Genomic DNA, 11,688 nt, shown 5'->3' with positions numbered 1-11,688 from the left:
GGGCCCCGCGGCTCCCCGGGCCCCAGGGCTCGCCCGGCTCCCCTGCTTCCCGTGCGCCCCGCAGCCCGCGCGCTCTGGGACGTGAAGTGGCAGCACCACTCTTTCTCTCCGGTTTCTCACTCGCAGCCCCGTTTCCCCTGTAAGATCCATCCCTTCGCCAGGGCGGTCACTGTCGCCCTTGCGCTGGCTTCTTCTCTTGGCCCCTCGAGTCTGCACTCAGGTCCTTGTCCTGTCGCCGGAGGTGAGGCAAGGACACGGGCGCGTCGTGGCTCTGCTGGGCCTCAGGCTTCCTGTCCTCCCCGCTAGTCCCGCTGCCCCACCAGACTGCGTGAACTCTGGAGTCCTGATTGCTTCTCCTCAGCCCAGCCCCAGCAGCCTGGGAAGGATGTGGGGGGTTTGGTACTTGGGAGAGAGTTCCGAGCTGCCGCAGAACCGCGTGGGGCTGGCGCGGTGCCAGACACTCCCGGGTTCACCTGCAGTTTAATAAGCGGGAGGTGAGCTGGGGGGACTGGTGGAGGAGAGGTTAGGGGAGAGGGGGGAGACTTGCTGAGGCTGGCCAGGCAGGGCGGCGCCCGGGGCCCAGCGTGGGGAGGGGAAAGGACAGTGGCTCCTGGGGCAGCGAGTTGGACTTCTTGGGACTTGGAGCACCGGAGAGCTTTATTTCTCCAATTTCGGTGCTGCATTTGGTGCTGCATTTCTACCTTTTACTTCTTCAAGGGCGTTCTAGCCTTCTGGAAAGGGCCTTCTTCACTGGCCACCCTACACCCTTTCTCCTTCCTCCCTCTCCACTTGGTTCACCCTCTGGGACATTTCCAAGTCCTCTAGACCCACCTTTAAGACAAGCCATAAAATTAGAATCCCATGAGGCCACTCTTGTTGGCAGCCAGTTCCTAGTCTGGGTTCTTTCTTTAGTCTTCCATCTTTTCAACTCAGGTGAGATTTTTGTCAAGTCCGTAGTGAAGCCAGGTGACCTTGGATTTCCCCAAATGCTAACTCTTCCTTTGACCCTGATTGCTGACGAAGTTCTCTTAAAGGACAATTATGCTGTGTTCAAATACAGACACTGTGGGAGGTGTTCCCTTCAGCCTTACATCTGAATACTATTGACTACTTAGCACTGGCAGTTGGCATGAGGTTCTTCTCAAGTGTGGCAACTCTTGTGTGCAGAGACCAGAGTTTTCAAAGGTGTGACCTTTCTGAAGAAAATCACTAGGCCTTGATTTTGAGTCACCAACCAGTTGGCTGGTAATTGCATGCTTAAAAAGTTTTCACTTCTCAGGGATTCTCTTCTTAATGCTATTGCCACTATTGTTAGATTAGGTAAATGGTTCTTTTTGAGTCAGAACAAAACCGCTCACTGTTCCTTCACCATCCTTGCAATTCTTGCTATATTTGAGCCCATTGTTACAATTGCAACATCAATCTCTCTTGTTGAGAATCTTATCTCTTTTTCATGAGCTGTGGTGGCCTAGTGGTAAGGAATTGTACTGTCAACCCAGAGGCACAGAGTTCATATCCTCCACCCGCTCTGTGGAAGAAAGATGGGCAATCAACTCCCTTCTGACCTACTGCCTCTGAAAACATGCTGGAGGGTCAGCTATGGGTTCTCAACTGGATGGTATACAACAAAAGCTACTTTATAGAGAGTTCTGGTAGCCTAGAGGGTGCGGAGTCACATTGGCAATCCAAAAGCAAATGGTTCAAATCCACTAGTTGTTTTTTTGGGAGGAAGATCTGCAGTCTCCTCCTGTGAGAATTAAGGCTTTAGAAAACCTACCCCGGGGGTGGGGAGATAAATTATGGGTAATCCCAACTCAAGGGCACACAACAACAACAACAACAACAACTTGATGTCCTTCATCAGGGACTGATTTCCTGGATGATCTGTCCAAGGTGCATGAGATGAACACTCCTTACAGGGTTGATTTGTTCATTCATCTGTGATCTATTCACGATGTTCACTAACACCCCAGTTCAATGACATCAGTTTGTCTTAAGTCTTCTTCATGGGTTGCCCACCTTTTGCACACCTGTGAGGCAACTGGAAATAGCATAGTTTGGATCAGGTATCCTTTAATTCTCAAAATAACATCCTTGCTTTTTGACACTTCAAATAGGAGCAGACTGCTGTATGTTTGATTTCTTGGCTGCTTTTCATGGGCACTGACTTTGAGTCCGAGTAAAATGAAATCCTTGACAACTTCAATCTTTTCTCCGTCATGTTGCTTACTGGTCCATTTGCAAGTATTTTTGTTTTCTTTATGCTGAGGGTTTATGTTTTCTTTATGTAAACCACACTGAAGTCTGTAATCTTTGATCTTCATCAGTAAGTGCTATAAGGCCTTAAAAAGTTGGTTCTGACTCATAGCTATCTTCCTTTGGCTTTCCAAAGCTGTAACTCATAATGGGAGGAGATTGTACAGCTTTCTTCCTTGGAGCCTCTACCAGACCTTGAGATTAACACCACAACTCGCTAGGGACTACCTCTGATTGTCCTCACAGTTACCTGTCTTTGGAGGAGGCAAGTCTGGGAAGTCAGGGCATGTAACAGGGATTTATCACATTAAGGAGAGAGCGTAGGGGAGGTAGGTTGTAGCCTGTGGGCTGAGGGCAGGGATGGAGACCCTCAGAGGGCTAGAGAGAAATTTCTGAAAGCTGTGGGAGGGCCTCCAGCCCATGATAACTGCTCTGCTCAGCTCAGATACAAAATAATCTAAGTGACAGTAGTATCCCAGCTTTCTATACGAAACACCCAAACGCAAGGTGCCTGGGTCACGTGCTGGGCAGAACATCTGCTAGAGGGGAGTTCTTCATTGTGAAGAACAGAGAATAGGGCATCTTTCACTTGTGAAAGGAGATGGGTACTGTGAAGGGAGGAGGGTACTGGAATGAGAATGGAGTTTCTTGAGCTGAGTTTGCGCACTGGGATGAGAGAAGAGGTCAAGAAGAGACTTCATGAAGGAGCTTGAGGTTCTAAGAGCTCTCAGGCAACTTAGGCATTTCCCTTCCTTAGGCCCAAACCCATCAGAATGGATGGAAAGAGGTGTGAGTCTTAACGACAAGCCATGCTCCCAGAGCAAGGGAAGCCAGGCATTTGAGTGTTGAATCTGCTTTCCAAGCCCTTTGCTGCTGTTTCTACCATGTCTATTTTGTACTCATCCCTGGAGAGTCTCTGTTTTATGCCTAGGCCTTCCAGGCCTTTAGAGCTTGAAGTGTGTGGTTCTCCTCGAGTGGGGAAACTGAGACACAGGTAATCACCCCAACCCCAAATTCAGTGCCATTGAGCCAATTCTCATAGCAACACTGTAGGATGGAGTGGAACTGCCCAACAAAGTTTCCAAGAGAATAATTGTCACAGAGGCACACTGTTAACATCTTTCTCCTGAGAGGGGGCTGGTGGGCTCAAACTGCTAACCTTTTGTTTAGCAGTTCTAAGTGCTTAACACTGTGCCACCTTTAACAACACTTTTTAGTTGTTGTTAGGAGCCTTCTAATTGACTCATAGTGACTCTGTGAACAAAGGATCTGAACCTTGCCCTATCCTGTGCTGTATTCATCATCACTTACTCAAGTCCATTGCTACAGTCATTGTGTCAATTTATCTTACTGAGGGTCTTCCTGTCTTTCCCTGATCCTCTTTGTTTCCAAGTATAATTTCTTTTTCCAAGAACTGGCCCCTCCCAGCAACATACCCAAAGTATGTGAGATTAAATCTCACCGTTCTTGCTTCTAAGGAGCACCCTGATTACACCTTCTCCAAGACATAGATATTCTTTTGGCAGTCCATGGAATATTTAATACTCTTCTCCAACACCACAGCTCAAGGGCATCCATTCTTCTGCCATCCTTAGTCACTGTCTGACTTTCAGATGCATAAAGAGTAATTGCAAAGACTGTGACTTGAATTAGATGCACCTTAGTCTTTAAATTGACATCCTTGCTCTTTCACATTTTGGAGAGGTCCTGAAAGCAGATTTTCCCAATGCAGCATATCTTCTGATTTCTTGAATCCTGATACCAAGAGTGTTGATTAAGGATCCAAGCAAAATGAAATCACTGTCAGTTCAATCTTTTCTCCATCTTTCATGATATTGCCTATTGGCCAAGTGGTGAGAATTTTTATTTTCTTGATGTTGAGATGTACTCCGTAGTTGTTGATCTTCTGCAGCAAGTATTTAAAGTCCTCTCACTTTTGGCAAGCAAAGTTGTATCATCTGCGTAATGCAAGTTGTTCATGAGTTTTCTTCCAATCTTGATGCCATGTTCTTCCTTATAAAGTCCAGCTCTCAACATTACCTAAGATTCTATTATTCTGAGGACACCCAATATATTAGGCAAAATGTAATGAGCACTTCTGTGTGTTAAGGACTATTCTAAAGCACTTTGTCCCCTAGATCTATTATCTTTATTTTACAAATGAAGCTAGGAGAGGTTGGATAAGTTATCTGGGTGTCACAGCTTGTGTGAGAGGTGAAGCTGGAGACTTAGCCTGAACTGAATGCAGGCTAACAGTCTTCAGTTAGTACTCTACCCTCGGCCATGCTCAAACTATAGCCACTGGGAGATGAGCTGGTGCAGCCGGAGAGTTTGCCAAGAAATGAAACTAGCATGGACGCTCCTACCAGTGTTTGTGCAAATATAGAGCCACACTGAGTGTCATCCCTAAGTGTTCCCACATGCACACACACGTATGTCTCCCCCCAGGGACAGGAGCACGCAGGGATGATTTGCATGGAGGGAATGGAGAACAGACCTCCCGCTTTCCTCCTTCTTTAACGTAGAAGGGCGGGGTTCAGGCCTTTCTAACCCCTCCTGGTTCCCACTGACTCCTCAGTCTCTCCTTCTCCACTCACTCCCCTACCCTCCCAGCCTCCCCCCACCCCTTTTCCCGGCCATAGGCTGCAGCCCACAGCAGCAGCTGACTCCACTTAGATGCTGGCAGTCCCTGTCCCAGATCAAAGGCAGGGCAGCTAATTGTGCGTCTTAACGAACTGCCCCCCTCCCCTGCTCCGAGCAGCCCAGCTGGCCAAGGCTCCACCCTCTCCCCCTCCAGCTGGCCAGATGGCTCAGTGCCTGAGTCTGCCCCAGACTGCCGGGGCCAGGGTAGAAACTGGGGCCCTGGCTGGGAGCTGGGGGCAGATCCAATGGGCTGGGCTTCTTGGAGGCTTGAATGCTCAGAACAGAGAGGGTGGTCACCTTACATGTGGCTCTGACAGCTATCAGAGACTGTTGGGGGTGTAGTGAAAGGCCTGAATGGCTGCACTGGCTTGTTCTTTGCAGGCTGTAGGTTAAACTTCCCCAGATCCGCCCAGGCCTGCCTGGGAAATGGTGGTTGGCATGGCACAGCCTGCTAGGCCAAGCCTCTTGCTCTTTCCTGGTGCCGTGTGTGGACAGGGTTCTAGAGACTGGGAGCTGGGCCGCCTGGGATTCTTTCACAGACGCAAGATTCCCTTAGAGCTGAATCTCTTTCAGTGTCAAGTTGGCAGGTCTGGAAGCTGAAAGAGACAGGCAGGGCTTGGTTCCACCCCTTGATCCCTGTGACCTTTGGCTTCCCCACTTTGGACTATATGTGTGTTTGTGCTGGTGTGTGCATGTGGGTGTGCAAGAGGGAGGGGGTCTGCCTGAGCATAACCTCTTGTCCCAGATGCAAACTGATGAGTCTTCTAGAAGGAGAGCAGAGCGCAGAGTTCCACAGATAAAAGGCGAGGGATAAACACAGGGTGTGCTCCCAGGAACTTGGAGTCTGCCCTCCTTCCCCTGGGGCCCCACCTCCCCAGAGCAGTTTCTACTCCTCTGCAGCTCCCATCAATTTCCAGCATCCCCTTTGAAGCTCTGTTCCACTCCCATCCTCTCCTGTCTGCTCACAGCTGAGCAGCCTTGTTATGAAAAAGGTGCTGAGATGCTGCGGCTGGGAAAAAGGGAGGATCGAGGAGAGTCTGTTTTCTTCTGGAGAAGTGAGCTGCTGTGCCCTGTCCCCACTCAGGTTCTGGGTGAAACCAGAAGTGAGGACAGGGGACATTAACAGGCATGAGTAAGGCCAGACAGCAAGGACTTGTCAACAACAGCTGATGTTTGTATGGTACTTCGTGTGAGTCAAACCCCATTCTAAGCACTTTCAGATAGCTGCTAACTCACTAAAGTTTTGGAACAATAGCATGAGGTAGATTAGCAACAATCCCATTTTTACAGATGAGGAAAAGGAAACTCAAAGAAGTCACTTGATCAAGGTCATATAACTGTTGGCAGCTGGTAAGTGGTAAGCCCAAAAGTTGAATCCAGGCAATCTTTCTGAAAGGCCTAGGCTCTTGACTACTTAGCATCTTGAGGAGGGGTTTTTGCTGTTTTGGAGAAAAGGGGCCTATGTGGAGGTCTCCTGGTTTTCTGGGCTCTGTGGAGTCCTGGAAAATGTGTCATTCCAGTCTTTCATGTTATGACTGACCCAGAGATTGTTTCCTCTGATGCCTGAATTTTTCCCAAGGCCGTCAGCCTCCTGCCAGGTCCAGGCCTTGTTCCCAGGGTCCCATGATGCAGGTGGGATCTTGTCCTTGTGTCGAGACTATTTGTCACCTGCCCCTAGCATTCCCTTTGTGATCCAGCGGCTGCTCAGAGACTTGGACCAGAACCTGCTCCCACTTGAGCTTTTCTCTCACCCAGGATAAGCAATAAGCAATTGCAGGGCCAGGGACTGGGCTCTCCTCTGCTAGTAGGGCTCTCCCTACCCCAGACCTACCAGAATCCTCGAAGATGGCTCAGCCTGGCAGTACCAGTGAGGAACATTATGGAGACAAGTCAGTGACCAGGAATGCCCAGCCCTGGGGCCTGAGAGTGGTTTGGTCAGGGAGGGCCTTTGTGCTTGAGAACTCCTCGGCATGTGCCGATCTCTGTTAGTGTGCCCTTCCTGCTCAATTTCAATCCTAGACCTTGTGCTTTGGCAGCCTTCAAAAGACCTCTTTCATAGGGTGTCTGGGTGGTTCCCTTTCTTGAGCAGATTTCCAAGGAAATCTGTGGATGGAGAACAGGAAGGATCCTTTAGAGTGAGCCTTTGTCACCAGAGCAACCTGTGTGGTGAGCTGTGGCTGCACACAGCAGGAAGGCAACCTCAGAGGAACCATTCTCCCTAACTTACCCTCCTGCTTAGAAACATTTCCTGGGGAAATGATTAGGGAGCTCTGGGGGCCTAGTTCCTAGGAAGGTGTGCTGCCAGCCAACCCCAAAGTCACGCTTCTTTGGCAGTTCGAATCCACCAGATGCTCCTCAGGAGAAAATGGGCATTGTTACAGCCTCAGAAACCCAAGGGAGGCCTAGCTCGGAGTTGGCTCCAACTTAACTGCAATGAGTTATGGTTTTTTGAAGTAATTGCTTCTCTAAGTTAAATGTTTCCTTTTTCTACAGCCTGCTGCTTTCCCCCCCAAGTATGACCAAATCACATACTTGATTTGATCTAACCAGTTCTCCCCACTATTGCCTTTTGTCTGCTAAAAGAGAGTACTTTGCATCTAAACATACTAATTTCTTAAATCTTTATTTCCATCACAGTCAAACACACATAACACTTACTATTGTAATAATTTTAAAGTCTGGTAGCACATGAACCAGTTGAGATGTTGAGGGATTTTAATCGCTTTCTCATAACAGAACATTTTCATTACCCCAAAAAGAAACCCCTTATCCATGAAGCAGCCACTTTATAATCCTTCCTTCCGCAGCCCCTGACAACCACAGTTCTGCTGGGTTTGCTTATTGTAGACATGTCGTATACATGAAAACATACATATGTGGCCTTTTGTATCTGATTTCTTTCTCTTAGCATAACGGTTTCAAGGGTCACCTTCTCTCCTAGCTGAATAATATTCTATTGTATGGCATTTTGTTTATCCAGTTATTAAATAATTCTTTTTCATTTCTAGTCTACATTTTCCAACCTATTTCTTGCATGTTTTAGATTGACAAAGTTTATGCATGTTCTTATTCCACCCCCACCTGTTTGGAATTTGTACAATCCACTTAATAGTCTTTGAGTGGTTACTCTTGAAATATGCCATGCATATTTAATTTAACAAAGCATAAGTTTAAACAATACCTTAACTCACCTCTGGTACACTAAATCCCCCCTCCCCAATCCCTAGAACTCTTTATAAATAGGTACCTTTCTTATTCATATGCTTCCTCTCCCCTTTATTTTTATTTTATATCAGTTTACATATAAAATTCACATACATTGTATATCATTTATGTACATTGTGTTTCAAATGATCTCTCATGTACATTATGTTTTAGAAAATTAAGCATCATTGTTGTATGCCTACTATTAACTGGTTTTTTCCCAGGTTCCCAAATCAAAGTTTGCATTAATGGATAGACATTTTCCCAAATTTTTTTTTTTTTGTGTGTGTGTGTGCATCATTTCTTCTCAAATCTCCGATTGTATTTTGAGATTTCCCCCTCCTTAACTAGATCCTTTATAAGTTCATTAGTACAGGCCTCTTGGTGCTTGTCTTAGATTGGGTTTCCAAGAAAGCAATGTCGCAAAAGCTCACCTTGCTAAGAGTTTGATCCCAAGGACTTAGGAGAGTGGGCATGGGTCTGTAGGCTTCCTTTAAAATTGCAAATACACCTTGAGAGGTAATAGATGATTTCCTGAAGAGACCTTAAAGAGAATGTGTTTATAGAATACTTTTCTACCTAAGAGATGTAGACAGAAAGTTCTGGGTTTGCAAAGGATGCTGCTAATGAAAGGCAAACCCAGACTCAATCTGCTTTGCGTTCTAATGGTCAGGGACAGAAGAGGACTGCCCTGGGGGTTGTAAGGCTGTAAATTTACCAGAGCACACCATTGTATCTTCCCGCCTCACAGCAGGGCTGGTGGGTCTAAGCCACTTCAGACCAAGGCTCCTAATGAAAGGTGAAGGGCTGCAAAAACAAAGGGTGGCTAGCTGGTAATCCCCTGACATCATGTGTGCAGAAAGCCTGGTGTGATTCCTGCCCCTGGACTCTGCACCCTCGTATCAAGCCCTTCCCCACTTTGGGCCTCAGTTTCTCCTTTGTGAGGCCAGAAGATCGAGCTGTTGTTTTTGTGTGCCTTCTAATTGGAACAGACTCAGAGGTGACCCTCCAGCAGGTTTTCAGGGGCAGTTCATCGCCAGTTGTCCAGTTTTTCACAGAGCAGCTGGTGGATAACCACGTGCCTTTGCGATTAAAGGGGGAGGGGATAAAGGATGTTGCGATCCTCTAAATGCCCATATTTCCTGGATCTCCACCCCCAGGTTTCCGAGAGAGTGCCTTCGCCTACGCCATCGCGGCAGCTGGCGTGGTCCACGCGGTGTCCAACGCGTGCGCCCTGGGCAAACTGCGGGCCTGTGGCTGCGACGCTACACGGCGCGGGGACGAGGAGGCCTTCCGCAGGAAGCTGCACCGCCTGCAGCTGGACGCCCTGCAGCGCGGGAAGGGCCTGAGCCACGGGGTCCCGGAGCACCCCGCCCTGCCCCCTGCCAGCCCTGGTCTGCAGGACTCCTGGGAATGGGGCGGCTGCAGCCCCGACGTGGGCTTCGGGGAGCGCTTCTCTAAGGACTTTCTGGACTCACGGGAGCCGCACAGAGACATCCACGCGCGCATGAGGCTGCATAACAACAGAGTGGGGAGGCAGGTGAGAGCCCGCCCCCGGGCCAGCCCCCTAACCCCTTTCTCCTTCGGGGGTCTCCTTACTGCTCCCTTCAGCTCAACCTTTCTCATTCCTTTCTTCCTTTCTAACTCGGTCAACGTGCATTTGATGCCTTCTGTGTGTCAGGCGACTACCAGGCCTGGGATATACACAGATGAAACAAACCTTGTCCCACCCACCCACCCTCCCTTTTCCCAGGGTGACAAAGGAAGATCAGTAGTCTGCACTCCAAGGGTCCAGACCTGGCTTTGCCAAAGTTCTCAGAGCTTCAGTCTCCGCACCTGTGAATGGGGAGGTTGAAGCAGATCGTCATCAAGTCCCTGCCCTTCTCCGCTGGGTGGTTCTGTGTTCTCCTCATGCTGTCACCTCCTTCCTCTCTCTGCCTTTCCATGGAGTCTCAAAAAGATGGATTCCTGCAGTGCAAAGGGACTGTGCTTCCCCGACCCCTCCCTGTGTTACTGCTCTGCTTTATCCTCTTCATTTCTTCACATGGTAAAACAAACAAGGAAGGAAATAATGACCTGCATTTCTTGAGTGCTTGCGTTTTATATATATATATATATATATATATATAATCTCCCCCTCTCATTGTCCTAAGCACTTTGCTACATATCAGCCTATTCAGTTCTTAGAACTAACCCGGGAGGTGGATACTGCTAACAGCATGGCATGTTAAGGCGTGGAAATGGAGGCCCAGAGAGATTACAGAGCTTGCCCAAGATGCCACAGCCTCTGAGAAAGCGGTGGAAGCAGATCTCAGTCTGTGCTCTCTTGCTTTCTGGGGTAAAGTCAGTACCATATTCACACAAGTGAGCTCTGGGGGCTTAGTGGTAAGGAGCTTCCCTGCCAACCCAAAGGCATGGGGTTTGAATCCACTAGCTGCTTGGGGAGAGAAAGATGGGCGGTCTCTTGCCCTGTGATTAACTGCCCCTGGAAATCTTCTGCAGGATCGGCTATGAGCTGATTTTGACTTCATGGTACATAACATGTGCACACACAGCCCACATCATGTATTATGATGGCCCATTGACCCACGTGGTAGTCAGCACCCTCCCCTCCTGGCATCATCCTCATCCTCTTAGCTCTGCCAGCCTGCTCAGAACTTGTACCTGGCTTCCTCCTGCTCTGCTGCCTTCTCCACTTCCCTTTCTCAGCTCTGGTGGTCCACTTTCTCACTTTCTGCCTCTACATAAGCTCTCAGCTGGCCCGGTACCTCCATACTGATTTAGCAGCAGGGTAAACTGAGGCATGCCCACCCTTAGGTAACAGCCAGCTCCCATTCAGCCTTATCCAGTCCACACAGCCTTTTTCCCAAGCTTCGGAGAGACGAACCCAGCCCATACCAACGGTGCCACCTCCTCATCGTTAAACTGGTTAATTAATGGCTGCTGCCTGTGGGAAGCAGATGTTCTGGAGCTGCGGGCCAAGGGAGGCATGGGACTGCTTCCCACGTGGTCTGACACCACAGGCTGCGCAGACAAGCGACAGACAGGGGCGCTTTGAGACTCTGAGGTCTCAAATCCTCTCCACAGGGTCCAGCTGCCTGCCTCTGAGGGCCAGGATAGGATCATTGCTCTCCCTGTCTGAGGGTCAGCTTTTGAAGTGAAGTGAGGGAAAGTTGTAGACCCAACTTTCTACAGAGGTTTGGTGAGGACAGTACTAAAGGGACTCTTTGGTAGGTGACCCTTGGGCCTGCTGAGAACTAGTAGGGGGAGGGGATTGTATAATAGCTAGAACCAAGCTAGGAGCTCTCTGTTCTGGGGACCTGGTTTGTTTTGGGATAGAATCTTGGGACCAGCTGGTGGACTTTCTCCCCAGGACTGACAGTCCACTCAGGATACAGCAAGATGCAGTCCTGGTTAACCTCAGGGTCCTATCTCCCTAGCCCCAGTTCCCTCCCTAGGCTCTCAGCAAGAGGCTACAGGACCCCAAGTGAACAGGACTTGCTTAGATTCACCACAACCTCCCATCACAGCCTGGAGCTAGGCCAGAGGCTTTGGGCTGGGATGTAGTGGGCCTGCAGCCCCCCC

General features: G+C 49.0%; 1 protein-coding gene across 1 annotated transcript in view; it reads left to right on the top strand.

The window, feature by feature from the left end:
- Window positions 1–11,688, top strand: part of WNT10A (wingless-type MMTV integration site family, member 10A) — a 15,691-nt gene that overhangs the window by 3,023 nt on the left and 980 nt on the right. Inside the window, exon 3 of the mRNA XM_006891884.1 lies at window positions 9,264–9,643. Within this exon, the coding sequence (XP_006891946.1) occupies window positions 9,264–9,643 (380 nt within the window). The remainder of the gene's footprint in view (window positions 1–9,263; window positions 9,644–11,688) is intronic.

Source organism: Elephantulus edwardii, unplaced genomic scaffold (genome assembly GCF_000299155.1).
Source record: "Elephantulus edwardii isolate Elephantulus edwardi_28Jun2011 unplaced genomic scaffold, EleEdw1.0 scaffold00106, whole genome shotgun sequence".
Taxonomy (NCBI): domain Eukaryota; kingdom Metazoa; phylum Chordata; class Mammalia; order Macroscelidea; family Macroscelididae; genus Elephantulus; species Elephantulus edwardii.
The sequence above is the reverse complement of the archived record's forward strand: the minus strand, read 5'-3'. Positions and strand labels throughout refer to the sequence as shown.